This window comes from Macadamia integrifolia, unplaced genomic scaffold, assembly GCF_013358625.1.
Source record: "Macadamia integrifolia cultivar HAES 741 unplaced genomic scaffold, SCU_Mint_v3 scaffold1420, whole genome shotgun sequence".
NCBI classification, from domain to species: domain Eukaryota; kingdom Viridiplantae; phylum Streptophyta; class Magnoliopsida; order Proteales; family Proteaceae; genus Macadamia; species Macadamia integrifolia.
In genome coordinates, this window is record NW_024868196.1 from 205,111 (window position 1) to 221,256 (window position 16,146).

The window sequence follows — 16,146 nt, forward strand, 5'->3', positions numbered from 1 at the left end:
GAGACGGCATCGGTCTGTTCTGCCCCTGCTTTTTTTTTTTTAAAGTATTATTTTTTTTTTTTTACTATTTTACCCCTGAAACGATACGGATAATTGATCTAGATCAGTCAAAGATTGGGGATCAATCTCAGCCGATACGGCCGATACAAGACCAATACTTGAAACCATGTTCCCAAGGGACACTCTCCAAGAAAAAATTTCTCTTCCTAAGTTAATTTTCTACCCAGAAAAATTTTTCTGCTCTCTAAGAAACAAGATCATATTTCTTATTTGTCTTCTTTCTTAACCATGCATTCATAAATATAAATGTCACCACATATAAGTGATGGGAAGGAACTAGTAACTACGATGACCATTCAAGGCTTTAATTTTTCTATCATGATATAAAGCAGAGATACAACTACTTAAAACTTCCTCTACCAAAATAAATAAAAGAAGAGCCACAGGATCCCTCTGTTTTTATCCTCTTTCAACACCAAAAAAATTATATTGGCCCACCATTGAGAAGAATAGACAACTTCTTTGAAGAAAGAAGCTGATGAATCTAATTAGTCCAGTTTTCATAAAAACCAAATTTTCTCATAACAAATAACCCTATTCCAAGGTATCATAGGTTTTTCGAATATCCAGCTTAAGGGCAATCCACCCCTATAATAATTTTCTGACTTTATTTCTTCTAGAGATAGAATAGTTTTTAGAGCTTCATTATCAGACTGACATATTGAACATGGAACACATGTCAAAATATATGAGTGAGAAACTGTGTCCACCTCTTATGGAAAGGATCATAGAAAGCCACAATATATTGGCCAAAGACTTTGAGGATTAGAAAAAATAGTCTCGATTTCACACCTTAACTCTCTGATCACATCATTGTCACATCTGATTTTAGATGAGAGGTGAAAAAACTTGGTATTGCGTTTCCACAGGATAACCAACTGATTCTACATTTGGAAACAGACATCTCATCGTCATAGAAATCCTCTACAGTTTTCTCCTACCAATTCAGAAAAGATTTTTCTGGATTGATATTTTCCCCATTGGTCATTTTCATCATCTATTAGCATAGAGAATTGTGTTTTATGCTCAAGGTACCACGAATACTAATTTTAAATAGAGAATTAGGGAGGAGAGAGAGACGCTGGAAGCATTGGCATAGGTGATAGGCCACACTTCCAGACAGAAGACAATTTCCCATTTAAATATTAAGACTTGATGGAGTTGAATCAAATTACAGAGGAAAATTAAATTTAATGCAACTAATCCCATTAGATACATTTTATCAGACCTCATTTTGGTATGAGATACAATAAAAAATAAATAAAATAAATTACAACCATTGGAAGGAAGAACAGTTACCATGAACACCACAAGCGCAGTGTCTCATAGAGAACTTAGCTATTCTACTACCAAGTAACGCAAAGAACCCTAACATTAATCTCTTCAAGAATAATAGCACAACCATAGAGCGAATCCTCTCTTCTAGCTCGCCATTAGGGTTCAAAACCCTAGTTTTAATATTACCCTAGCAAGAGTGAGAAAGGGTTAGTGATAAAGGGAGCATGTGATATGAGAGAGAGAGCCAAAACATGGGGGGATAAAAATCCTTTGTTGTTCTAATCGTCTGTTTTTCCATGTTTTGCTAGGTGCAGAACGCGACACGTGGACAATCCATCACCAACGGTCAAGATTAAGAAGTTTGGTTGAAGCTACCAAAACCGGGTTGAGGTTTGTGAACCAGATCGAGATTTGTATGACCCAACCCAACCCGTTAACTCCTCTCTTCTTTTTATTCACTCTCTGTTATCTCTCTCATTCCCTTAAAATCCGTTTCCTCCTCTCTTCTTCTTCTTCTTCTTCTTCTTCCTCGGGGATAGTAACTACATACTTTCCATCAGACCAGGCCAGCGAGCCGCTCGTCATGGTTGAGCTCCCAGGGGAAAGCTTGACGGGCGTGGCCTTTACCCTCACCAAAAAGCTCAGCTTTTGACCCACTCTCCTGAATACCAGCTTCTCAGGCTGCACCGTCACCGTGGTCCCACTCGGAGGCTTCACCGTTAATTCATATACCGCTTTAGGTTCCCCCACGTTCGTCACCGTCCTGATGAAGTGTGTCGACATCCTCGTTCGCCCTGGCTCCTGCGGCTTCTGCTCCGTTCCGTCGCCCAACTACTGGAATACCACTGTCAACGATGGGTAGTTGAGATTGCCCACGTGTCCCGCCCGGCGAGCTCCGCTGCAATCGGCGTTCTTCCTGGTGATGGATTGGATATTTTTCCCAGAGTAGTTTGAGTTGCAGAGGAAATCCACGTAGTCGTAGGTAGAGATGTCGTAGACTAGACCTGGATCCAAGGCTTTCTGGGGGTTTACATGCCCTGCTCCGTAATCCATGACCGTTGAGGTATTCCCCGACGATTCATCAAGCATCGTCCCACCACGATTGTCCACCACATAGGCAGTGGTCATTAGAGAAGATCGGATGGCCGCTAGGCTCCATTCCGGGTGAGCTGCTGCAGCAGTGCAGCCAGCCCAGACACATGTGGGCACGCCATGGATGTGCCCGACAGTATGTTGAATTCCGTGCTCCGCTTGTCCGACGGCAAACCTGACGGCCCTATCCCCTCCGGCCACGCCTCCAGTATGTTCAATCCCAGTGCTATCATGTCTGGTTTCAGTATCTCCAGTGACTCCGGGTTTGGCCCTCTGGCCGAGAACGATGCCACCACTGGGGCCGGTTGGACCCCCAGACGGGTTCCCCTGAAGGTGATCGTCGCCGTCGCCCGTCCCTTCTCGCCATTCTTAGTTCCACTGTTGGCCGCGTTGATGTATCTTTGTATCTCATCGCCCCCGGAAGCCCCGACTGCGGTTGCCAGCAACACGTGGCAGTCGGCCACCAAACCTTCACCATCGAAGACGCCGTTGGCCAATATCATCCCAACCCCGCCAGCCTTCCTCACCACGTCCCCTTTGGCAGCTCTGGAGTTGATCCCTCTGGTTCACAAACCTCAACCCGGTTTTGGTAGCTTCAACCAACCTTCTTAATCTTGACCGTTGGTGATGGATTGTCCACGTGTCGCGTTTTGCACCTAGCAAAACATGGAAAAACAGACGATTAGAACAACAGAGGATTTTTATCATATGAGAGAAAGACAGCCAAAACATGGGGAGGAGGAGATAGGAATGCTTGAACGTCTAAGCAACCCCTCCCCTCCACTTATGTATATAGTGGAGAGTTTGAGTTTCCTAATTAAAATTAATCTCTCTCTCTCTCTCTCTCTCATATTTCTTTATAATTATATGATTTCAATAATTATTTATTTTTTGTATTTATATAAGTATATATAATTTATATAAGAATAAGGTTTCAAAATAATAACATATTCCCTAGTTTTACTTTTTTACATTTTACTTTTAGTTTTAAGTTTGGAGCTTAATTGAATGAAATTTCAAAATTTTTGAGCAAAAAGTCATAGTGTTTAGTCCCACATTGATCTGAGAGGAGAGGAAATGTGGGCATACATATAGACTTGATCTTAAGGGGGCAAACCCTTTGGAGAGGAATTCTCCTCTTTCTCATGTGTGTGGGGGTCCCTAAGGTGCTTTTGAATGAGACATGCACCTATCTAGGATGTGGTCAAGAGATACTTATCTTTTTACACCTCTTAAGTTATGCTATAAATTTGAATTTTAAATTCAAATACGTACAGGTGTTACATACTTATAGCTAGGGCTATCAATTCTGAGCCTGCACCAGTAGACCTTATCGAGGCCGACATGTTTATGGCCCGACCTGGACTTGCCCGATTAATAAACGTGTCAGGCCGTGTTCACGGTGCAAGTAGCTAGCCCGTTCAGGTGCCCAACTGAACCAACATGTTTATATGCCCGATTTGAACCGACTCATTGTAGCCCGACCCAGCCCGACCCCCTTTAATACTACGTAAAATTCCTATTTTGCCACTACTAATAAGAAACAAATTAATATTTCTTACCCTTTGCTTTGTAATAGTATTTGATTTAATTAAGCTTTATTTTGTAAGTTGTAGAGGTCATAATCTATTCTTTTTCATTGTAAGAGCAACCATAATCTCATATTATTTCTTTTTTTTAATAAAGATTTGCCTCACATATTTCTGGGCATTCAACAAACTTAAGAAAAAAATTTTATGGTAGGCATGTTTAATGCCCGTTTAGAGCTCGTTTAGACTTAAATAGGTCCATAGCCCGATTAAGGCCCCGTTAAGACCCATTTAAGGAAGCCCGAATAAAACCCGACACCGACTGACCTGATTATAAACCGTACTATACCCCTCAAAGCTACGCTTAAACAGACGTTCACAGTACAAGGCTTCCAAGTGATCAAGCCCGATTAAGCCTAACCGAGACCAACCCGACCCAACCGGTTAACACCCCTACTTATAGTTGTCTATATGTAAACAGCAGAAGGAGATGTCTTGCATCTCTATATAGGGTACTGTCATAGATAGAATACTCTCTCTCTCTCTCTCTCTCTCTCTCTCTCTCTCTCTCTCTCTCTTTCTCTCTCTCTCTCTTCTCTTTCTCTCTCTCCTCTCTCTCTCTCTTTCTGTTTACTGTTTTCTATTTTCTGAGAAAAACCCTCCTCTATAACATGCTCTACCTACCCCCCCCCCCTCAATGGTTTTTACCGATTGCATAAATCAATTGTTTAAACTGTGCTTTGTGACTCTAGCCTTATTCTCCAAAAGGATCAAAGTATGGGTACGATCAGACCATGATCTGTGGTTATTTTATCTTGGAGGTAAAACACAAGTAACCTCAATTGTACCACTATAGGGGACATTTCTGACCTTAATGAGAGTATTTATTTTGATACGACTCAACCAACCTTGGGTCGTTTGCTTCAACATCTGTGCGGGTCCTCTCTCTTACATCAAGCAAGGAAATCAAACCATCTCAACACTGGTCTTGTACTTCAACATTGGGTACATATTTTTTTATCATTATTAAACATAAAACCACCAAAGAGTCCTAAAATTGCTAAAATAGGGAAGAGGTAAGATCTCTTTGGAATATCTACTTAGAATAGTATGAGATGATGAATACACACACACACACATATATATATATTTATATATAATTCAAAAATTAAAATTATTTACCTATATAAATTAGGTAAAATAACTTATTTCTTGTGTCAATAGTTAATTACAGCTAAATCCCTCCACTTTAATAATAGCATGTGATAGTCCTCAGAGTATAGAAATAATTATTTTTGCCACTCTATACTATCATAATTCCCCATACATAGAATATGTATCGTTAATTTGGCCACTAAAATTAATATTTTTTAAAATCTTTTATTAAACAAACACACTCAATTATGTTAAGATATTGCATGTTTATGAGTGTTTTTAGTAATTCCCTGTGCTCAAAAGTAAAAAATCTTGGTCTTATTCATATATCCTCTCTTAAGTTTCATGGTTGTAGACACCCCATTTTGTCACATGAGGATTTAGGGCAATGATGAGATAACCATTATAAGATAAAAGGGAAGCCCACCTTTTATATATTTGAAAATTACCAAAATACCCCTAGGATAGAAAAATTAAGATAAATATAGCTTCTAATTTTTTTTGAAATTCGTTATTTAAGTTTATTTTGTCATAAAAACCTATTATTTGATGATGCTACAAGAATGGATTGATTTAAACATCTTTCCATAATATTTTTGGTCATATAAACCCCACACTTAAAAGAACTTTTCAACTAATTTCTTTGTCAAATCAGTGCCCAAACTCCATTTCATTGGGTAGTATTCAGAACGAACTTCTTAATGATGTTTGGTTCACAAAAGTAAGATTTACGAAATGAAAGTTACAATTTTTTGTAATCAATTAATAAAACTGACTTTAAGAAAGAAAAAAAAAGTAGATCTATGACATTTGTCTGCTACAATCCGATCCAGACCATTCCAGAACAATATTGGCTTTTATCATTCCTATGATTGTTCCCAAGTTTTAAAACCTTGCCGCAGACCCACCGTGCAGACGCTTGATCAAGAATCACATCTTTATAAGGATGCAGGCATCCAAGCTCCCAAGGAGATGCCTAGTAAAAAACACAAATGCAAAACCAGTAATCTTAACAATCGCATGCTTATACTGACACCTTAGATTGTGTATTGTAATACAAAATATCATGTTTTTAAGGGAGAAAGAAAGCTATCCACTAATGTTCATGTAATACCCTGAAATCTTACTAGGGGTATTTTTGTTTTTTGACAATTGTAGGGTCAGGGTGACTTAATGTGGGGATACCAAGCCATTAAGGGTGCGTCAATACTTGGTAAGTGTTAAAAATCATCCATTAGATGTAACTATATAGTAGAATAAATTTAGGATTTTTTTCCTGGAAATTATCATTTTGCCCTTGAACACTGATTTGTCATTTTACCACTGGACCATAATTTTACTTTACTTTTAATTATATGATTTTAACGTCTACCTTAATATTTAAGTACTTAATTAATAATATATATATATATATATATATATATAATTATCCACATGGAAATTAACTAACTAGTAAATAAGACCTAACTAACTAACAATCTTAATTAACTAATTGTTATTAATTAATAACTAATAATTGAAGGCTTTTCTAATAAAGTTGGAGACTTTTACTTTGAAATTTGGATAGCTTTGAGCATAAAGTAAGTGAGATAAAATAGAAAAAGTGAGAGAAATAGTTGGAGATCAATTGTGACTAAAATAGAGGAAGAGAGAGAATTGGAGATGAAGTAGAAAAGGTAAAGATAGATTTGGAGATGAATTAGGGAGGGGAAGGAGAATCCAAAAACGTGGCTTTATTTCTTCTCACCCTCTATTTAAAGAAAATCAAAGAAAAAAAAAAAAAGGAGAAAAGAAATCAAGGGTTCGAACGATTCTCAAGGTAAGAGTTTTTAGCATGATTTAATTAATTTTTATGTTCTACTTGGAGGATAGATCATGATTCAAAGGTAATAGAATTTGAAATATGGGTTTGATGAGAGAGAAAATAAGATTTTGACATATTAAGAATATTTTCTACGTTGGATAGAACAGTAGTCCGGGATTGTTCATATTATTAAATATAGTTAGGTATTATCTTATGATTAGAAATAATTATTAAGAGTACATACATGTGTTTAAGTGACTTCCTAAAATTTACATTAGATTCGAAGTTTATTTGATATACCAAAAAATTAATGCACTCAGATAGGTCATTATCAGGGGAGTTTTTTGCATCCGAGAATTGGGGTAGTGACGGAGGAATATAGACTCTAATTTGTAATCGGATTTTTTTACCGTAATAACCTTTACGAGTCTTCTAAATTCTTGAAAATTTTGGAAGTGATTTGTATTTGAAAAAGTGGTTTAATGAATTTTTTAAATTTATTGGACAGAACCTGTTATAGTTTGAAGACCATTTCTTAGGGGGATTGATACCTAACCTAAGAAGGTTATTTGAATATTATTTTCATATAAAACTTATATGTATAAAGGTTTCAATAGGTCTAATTTCAACTTATTTAGAATTCCAGAGGTATTTGTTTTCTATTTTTCTGTGGCAGTAGGCAGAATATGTTAAGGCAAAATTTTAATGACATCAAGGTGAGTGGAACCTCTACCCTAACTTGTTTGTGTTTATAAGTATTACCCAAAACAGAAATTTACGAATAGTAGATCTATTTTAAATCTTAGATTTTATGGTGTTTTATCATTCAAAATATGATTTTGTAAACCTAATATTATGTACATGAGAGAATGAGGAAACAAATTGAATTTTGTTCCATGATTTGCATTATATGTACATAGCAGAATTTTTTAAATGGAACATTGATTACATAATGTTAGTTTCTAATATTATGTGTTAAGTTGCGATTATGACTGGATGGATTAATGTATTATGTGCATTACATGATTTTTATGTTACATGAGTTTTTACCTGTGCAATTTTTTTTTTTTTTATAGTAATGATACTTTACATTATCGGCCTTGATTGAGGAGGGATGTGAGACTTCCTTGATCATTGCTTTGTTATTTATAATTATTGTTTCAATGACTTTTATAAAAACTGAAACTAATTTCATGTTCATATAGAGACCGACTAGGGTGGAATGAGAGTATTGATCACACTTAAATTTTGAACTTGTTTGTATCTATATATATTTTTCGTTCTTGGATGATTTTATTTGTGTTGTCTCGCTTTATTAACATTGGCGTTATAATGTTAAGGTGATGATTGGTTCATTGGACTTTTCTTTAGTGAAACTATGAACTACTAGATGACGCAATCTACCTTCGGCAGGATCTACCTATTGTTAATTAACCTTCAGGAGGTATGACTTGGTCTTTGGGAGGTTGAACACTAGATATTTTCTACAAGTTTCTGTATGTTGAGTGGAGGCAATGTGGTACTGTGACACATTGGTCATTCATGGATAATGTTGTAAATTCATTGTTTAGTTTCTTTTAAGTCATCATATGTACTTATGTGACGATATAAATGTAGCAATGGAAGTATGTGTAGTATGTTTGTTCTTTTGTTTCTTCAAAATTTTCATATTATATATGTTTTTCCTGATATTGGTTGCATAATTGTGATTTTAAACCTGTTTAGTGTCGTGATTGTACTGACTAAGTTTTTTCCAGAGGCTTACCCTCATAATTTGCAGATGACATTGGTGAGGAATATACGTAAATGTTGAACCAGTTGATGATCAGCAGGAGAACATTGCTTATGGATTTGGAAAAGATAATGATTTTTATTTTTAGATGATGTAGACTTTGAATTAGACTTTGAAGACATAATTTAATTCAACATTACTTTAAGTTTGAAATTTGAAATAGATAGATAAATTTTGAATTTTAATATTAGTTTAGTTTAGTTTACTCTTGCTTGCACTTATGTTTGTGTGAATGCTACTTTGGTTCATTATCTGCTGGAACTTACAGATCTTATGCACCATTCATGTCCAAAAACCCTAGGCCGGGTTTGGGGTCATCACAATTCCCCATGTTCAGACACCTGGGAAAGTAGAGCCGGGGCATAGACATATTTTCACAGCCTTGCTCCACTTCCCCATGTATCTAGGCATGAGAAACACAAGTGAGTAGCATTCTTTTTCCCTCTTTTTAATTGGAGTTTCATATCTCCTTAACAAAGCATGATCTTATATTGAATTCTTCACAAACATTATAGATCACACAGTTATGAACCACATATTGAAAATCCATAGCCAAAAACCGGAGAGAAGTGAGAAATCACAAAAAGATGATCGACCTCGGGGTTGTGTTCTTCAAAAACACTTAACTTTGAGTAGTTTATATCTCCTCTTTCTTGTGTTTTCAGGTTGTTTTGCTCTGTGTTCTCGACACAAAGAAACAGTAAGTAGAACAAAATTTCACTATCATTTGGACTCAAATCGATGGGAATATCAAGGCTGGAAGTTGCAGCAACTCTCAGGCAGCCTGATCACTACCCCTATCATTTTCTGGTCAATCAACTCCAGGGAATGTGTTCTGCTCCCAAAAACGAATAGGGCATGCTAAATCAAGCCTTGGACATCCCCGGTCGAAAGAACACACCTCTCAAGTTTAAGGGTATTTTTAGAACCATAGGAATGGTCGGCCGATCGGATGGGATGGCCGTTAGACCAGATCCACCTAGCCCGCTTTGACTCGACTGGAATCAATTCTCCAGATCGGCCTGTTCAACCAATCCTATCCCTATTATTTCATCCATGTGTGGAACTTAAAATCTATGTAATGACCAAGTTGTCATGTTGTCATTGATAATATCAAGGCAAGTTACAATCCTTGATTTGCATGAAGATATGGTTGGTAGTGTGGGCATGAAAGACTAATAGTTCACTATCAAAGACAAAATATGTATTCTTCATAGAATAAATTTTGTTTTGAAGTTCAAGATTTAAAGGACCACTTCAGTTTATGATGGATTGAGACTTCAAAAGTTTTAGCTACAAGCAAGTGAATTACCATTGAACCTGAACTTGTATTAAAATAATTCTTCTAGCGATGATATAGTATTTCCTAAGATTTCAATGCAACTTTCAATATATTTGCATGATCAAATGGATCCAAATGCTTGTCTTTACTTGGTCAAGTTAAAGACTAAGATCCTGCCTTAAATATGAGCATCATTAACAATCATATACACAGTAGAGAATGATGATATATAATTAAAATGTTTCCAATCATTTTATCAATTATATTATTTCTCATCATATGTTTCTTGACCTTATAAATTTCAATTTATGTTTTTAACAGTAACATATTTGCATTTCATGATTAATTTACTTTGAAATCTTACCATACTTTCCCCATACATCTCATGAGGCTTTTCTAATCTATTGGAGGAGGAAGGAGAATAAAGGGCAGAGGAAGACTGGGAAAGAAGCAGCCTCCCATCATAATTTTCTACAAATTTCAGTCATCCATCCTTAAAAGAGTTGCATAAATAGAATTAAAATGACGAACCAAATGCACTTGTCGCCAATAGTATTAACTCTTTAAGTAAATCATGAGCCTGTTTCTACAGTTAGAACCTCACTTGCTTTTCACTCACCCAAAAAACAAAAAAACAAAAACAAAATTGACTCTAAATTTTTCCTCTAGGAATTAACTTCCCAGCATAATGTCACATAAAAATGGGGCTCACTCTCTGATCAAGCATGGTTTGAGTTCTCATTCGACTCTTGAGAAGGTGCCAAAAACCACTTCTTTAGACGTAGTGATGCATTTTCCACCTGCAACCATCAGTTATTTGTCATCTACCAACAAAAAGAACCCAAATAGTGCGGATGCAGAGTGGGAATCACTACATGAGATGCAGCACATAGTGAACACATTTCAACTTTCATCTTTCAACAACTTAAAATGTACTGTACCTGAGCATCCCAATCAGTTCGCCAAGTGATCCAAAGAAGCATTAATGTTTGCAATAAAACCCCAAAAATCATTCCAATCCAGATACCCTGGAATGAACTGTTGTCAGCATTTGTCGTCAGGAGAGAAACATGGGGAACCTAAAAAGTCGTTCCTATAGCATAATCGTTGGTATTTGAATTACAATTCGATTAACACATGGATCATTATAAAAACAGCTCCATATTATCTGACCTCTGGATGATAGTTTCTTACCTTAACATCAAGTTTTGCAACATAACCAAGCAAAACTCCAACAGGAACCCCTACTACATAGTAGCAACCAAGGTTGACATATGCTACCACAGATTGCCAACCAGAACCAATAGCCACCCCTGCTCAAAAAATTTATGAGAAAAGGAAAATGCATCACAAAGAGAAATAAATATGAAAAAAAATAAAAATTATATATATATATATATACTAATTATTATTCTTTAAAGAAAACTAAGTGCCCAACATTCATTTTGAATACCCAATTCAATTTGATTTCTTGGCTAAATCAATTAGGTGATGAAGAAAAAAAAAAAAAAAAAACAACAACAAAGAATCTAGCAGTAAACTCCACAAGTAGGATTAAGGTGCATAAGAAAGAAATTCCAGAGAAATACATCAAAATAAGACAAAATAAATTAAAATACAAGCAGGTCACATGCTACACGTATGAGCACAGTTTTTGGTCATTGTTGGTTCGGTTGGAATATTGCATATTTCAAGTAATGTTTTGGTGATTCTAACGTGTCGAGTGATGAAAAAGCTAGATCTTTATTGTGCACGTTGAGCCAGATGTCAATCAAAGGTTCACTCTGACAAGGTCATTCCGGTCAACTCCTCTGAGGTATCAAAACTCTGAGAACCCAAGCAAGCATTGATCACTGAGCTATGAGCAACAATGGTAAACCTCTATGAGCTATCATTCGGAAGACGTCACCTAATGGAGATCATTGAAGAGCTCAAGTGATTTGGAAGCTGAGTGCCTATATCTTCATTGAGCTTCAATGGCATTATGGTTATGAAGAATAGACTCTCAGGTTTCTAGACTTAAGATCTGTTTTTACTTGTTTAGTTCTTTATTATCTTAAGTTGTATCGATTCCTCCACGACTATGGCCTACAACGAGACCAATGATTTACTGGACCTCAAAACTGAAATAGTGGTTTAAGCCATTTCCTGACCTGACAAATGGTGGTAACGACGGCTCTTCCTTACTGATACTTGACCATAGACCTGACCTTGAACTTAGAATGGTTGACCATATGTTTGGACAAGTCAAATTGGCCCAGAAATCATTTCAATATCACTAGACAAGTTGACCAAATCACCCTCCTGAAGCTGAGCCCAATCTGATTCATATAGATGCTTAAAAGCATCATGGAAGACCCTTGGGGTCGACCATGCGGTGCGGAAGAAGGGTGGAAGAGAGTTGGGTTTTGGATCTCTGCAGTTCGGGGTCAACCGCGAGATTGTGAGGTCGTCTGCACAAAGCAGTCAAGGTCAACCGAAAAAGAGAATCTTCTAAGAAAAGAAAGAAAATCTTGCAATGGCTCTCTTGCCGAGGTTGACCACGAGAACCCAAGGTTGATCATTCTCAACTGCTAGAATTCTGACCGTTGGATTAATGCCTATAAAATGGTGTTTAATGCTTCATTAAAGATGCTTTTCGGGGATTTGAGAAAAAAATATTTGGGAAAGCTCAAAGTTCTGGCACACTGACAGTGTACCGTAAGCTAGTACTTTATTTGTATATCTACCCCAGTTTAGAGGGTTTACTGTTTTGTGCTTTATTAGCTTATTTACCTATTGAGAGTCTACTGTATCTTACAGTTGAAAAGCTCAACAAACACTTTGAGTGAATGTGAGTGTTAGGGATTGATCCTTCAAGAAAGAATTGGCTTGTAGGTAATGATCCCAGGAAACTATTGAGTGTGAGCCTGTGAAAGGTGAAATACTTGGGTTGGTTGTGAACCCAGGAAATGTATAAAGTTTTTATTAGCACCTTCGGAAGACCAATATGGATAGTGGAAATCTTAGTGTTTGTAGCACTTGGTAGTGTATGTAGGTCAAGGGGACCGAACCACTCTAAATCTTGTGTCTTCTAGTGTGGTTGTTTGTTGTTTTATCAACCCTTTTGATCCTTGAGGATGAAACAAAAAAGTGGGGAAAATCATCGAAATCCAATTCAACCCTCTCTTGGGTTGCTATACATACGGTCCAACAGGCTTTTAGGTGGAGGAATCATAGTTTTTAAGGCGGTAAGACGACGGAGGGGTTTGAGGGTCTTTCGGAGCGCCTTAACGATAAGGCGGGCATAAAGCGTCGCCTTATCGACTAAAGCGTTCCTGTGTAATTTTTTTATAAAACCAATCTATTTGACTCAAATCCTAGTTGAATCCTATTACTCATATGTTAAATAAATATTAAAGGTTCATATTCATACCAATGTAAGATATTCATCAAGAAAATAAATCAATAAAGTGAATAAACTAAGTTCATCTTCATCAATCATCAATCATCAATCATCAATATTCAATCATCATAACATATTAACATATAATATAAAGACATAATTATGAAACAAAATTATAAATATAAAGACAAGAAGACATTGTCAATCATCAATCATTAATTATCAATCATCATAACATATTAACATATAATATAAATACATAATTATGAAACAAAATTATAAATATAAAGAAAAGAAGACATAAAAAATACAAGTATTTATTATGCTTACCTCTATGATGCCAAAATGAGTGCCTAAGCCCTAAGGTCATCCACTATATTTCTATTCCTGTCAAAGAGGAATAAAGCTCACCGCTACTGGAGCAAAATGGTTTCCTGGATCAGTGGTTCTTCCTTGTTCCTTGATTCCTTCTCAAAGCCCTTTCTTAAAACCCTTGACAAAATCCAAACCCTATTTGTGAATCGGGTTTTTGTTTTGTTTGTTTTGGTTATTTTTGGTGGAGTAAAGCTAATCCCATACATCTCAAGTGTTAACAAAACCATACACCTACCAATAAAAAATCTATATTTGGAATCTTCATCAAGTAATTTTAAAATGTGTTTAAAAAAAAAAAAACCCATAAGGCGCCCCTTCACATAAGGCGGAGCACTGCTTTACCATCTCTAGACCGCATCAGCGCCTTAAAAACTATGGGAGGAATATCAGAATATATTACATTCTACATTACAGGAATTCTCAATTGTTAGCGAGATGAGGAAATGAAGCTTACCTGAAAGTACTGGCTGAATACTATTGAGCAAGACTGACAAAGAAAGTAAAATGGTGAGGCTTGACACAGCTTTGGCAACCTCTGTGCTGCTTGTGAATGCATAGGATATGACATGTCCAAATATCAAAAACAGAACTGAAAAAAGTACACCAAGAGACAATGAAGTACTTAAGTTGACTTTAATGGCAAATTTTGCAGCTGCTGCATCTCCTCTGCCCAATTCATTTGAAACACGCACGCTGTAATAACAAAAGGTAAATGCATAAAATATTTTAAAAACAGAGAAAGGACCTAAGAGAAAATCTATAGATGGTCAGTCATTATAGCCTTACCAAGCTGCAGTTAAGAAACCAAGGGATACCATAAATTCCCAAGCTGTGATGTTGAGGCTGCAGATTCATATTTATTTGAAATTATTTACGTTACTCAAAGTGTTTTAGAGACAAAAGAAAATTCAAGGTGAAAACAACATCAAAAGAGAAGACAGAGATAGTCAGTCTTACCAGATAGAGAAGGCTGATATGGCAATTGTAGCATTTTTCATGAAGCCCGCCATTATAACTAGAACCGCATTGTACCACAACTCTAAGCTGTTAAGAAAAAGGAAATTTTGTAAAGAACCAAAAATATTTTCTAAAGGAAACTATGCAAGGAACCATGGAAAATAACTTCAAATCTCTAAACTTATGTATATTCCTAGTGGAGTCCAACATCAAAGATGAAAGAAATAATCGTTGGATTCAACTAAGTTCTTCAAATATCTAGTTTTCCCAACCATAACTACAATTAAAAATAAAATAAATAACCTTCACTGGTACACCATAGAACAATGTGCCATGGACTTCTTTTTTTTTTGTTTCAAAGAATATATTAACCCCCTATGTTTACAATGAATGCCTCCTATGGTTAGCAAGAAAATATCTTGTCCAGTTGGTATGATAATAAATTGTCTTCTAGAATGCTTCTATATGATTTTTCTTTCATAAGAAGGGATGTAACCCAATTTCTGTCATTTGAAGATAAGATATATGTCATTAAAATCCATTTATCATATCTACTAGTCCATCTACTCAGCATGGGTTTCAACTCTACTCAGCCTTATCCCAACAAAATGTGGTCACCTATGGATAGGTTTCAATAAATCATTATAATTTGAAGGGGTAGAACTTAATTGATTATAGAGTATAACCTTTATCGATGAGTTTAATCAGAATATGATATTCTTCATAAGTATATAGATTTGGCTGATTTGGGGAATCCCAAAGGAGAAACAAATGCTGTTCACTTTATTAAGTGAGGTTGGGCCTCTAGATTTTTTCATGTCATGCTCTTCATTTCTTTCCTTAGGACTGCTTGTCCTATTTTTGCTTCTTGTATTCATACCTTCGTTTCAGTAATACTGAAATAATACTATCAGTCTAAAGAGAAAAAGTGTGGTTTGGGGTGTGGGGGAGGAGGGTGAGGAGAGATGGGCACATTACATCCTCCCTGTAGTGGTCCTATGCTGACTAGGCCAGTAAACTGGATGATAGGCAGTCTATCACTGACCACTGTGTTTTTTTTTCGGTAAGTCTACTCTCTTGGGGCATGAACAAGCAGCCTACATTTTCCTGCCCTAGAGCTGAGGCCAAACACCATGCTCTCAGCACCAAGGCTGTGAAATTAGCAGGCCACAGTCCTTATTGCATAGAATTGGCTTACACAGTTTTTCACCTACTACATTAAATCACTATAATCCTAACGCTACTTACATGACCAACAATCCAGTGTTCAATGCTTGCACAAAACATACTGAAATGACCATCATTTTGTGCACGAGCAGATTACTCATGTTGCACTCCGCTTATTGTTTGTATCGGGGGCATAACTGATATACTGCAATTACAGATTTGACAACTACACAATGAATATACATAATACAGCCAATATCCGCCCCCCCC

At 36.3% G+C, this 16,146-nt stretch overlaps 1 protein-coding gene and 1 pseudogene across 4 annotated transcripts in view; both read right to left on the reverse strand.

The window, feature by feature from the left end:
* Positions 1-1,848: 1,848 nt before the first annotated feature.
* On the reverse strand, positions 1,849-10,374 carry LOC122063675 (annotated as a pseudogene).
* A 141-nt stretch (positions 10,375-10,515) lies between these two features.
* LOC122063672 (protein DETOXIFICATION 20-like) overlaps positions 10,516-16,146 on the reverse strand; it is an 11,050-nt gene continuing 5,419 nt past the window's right edge. For 3 of the 4 annotated variants that reach the window (XM_042627367.1, XM_042627369.1, XM_042627368.1), the window contains exons 5-10: positions 14,710-14,796; positions 14,539-14,595; positions 14,207-14,445; positions 11,187-11,305; positions 10,934-11,020; positions 10,516-10,792 (exon numbers count right to left, since the gene is read on the reverse strand). In XM_042627367.1, the coding sequence (XP_042483301.1) occupies positions 10,712-10,792; positions 10,934-11,020; positions 11,187-11,305; positions 14,207-14,445; positions 14,539-14,595; positions 14,710-14,796 (670 nt within the window). In that variant the 3' untranslated portion in view covers positions 10,516-10,711. Of the gene's footprint in view, positions 10,793-10,933; positions 11,086-11,186; positions 11,306-14,206; positions 14,446-14,538; positions 14,596-14,709; positions 14,797-16,146 lie in introns of those variants that run through there. The other variant, XM_042627370.1, reaches the window with a different exon arrangement.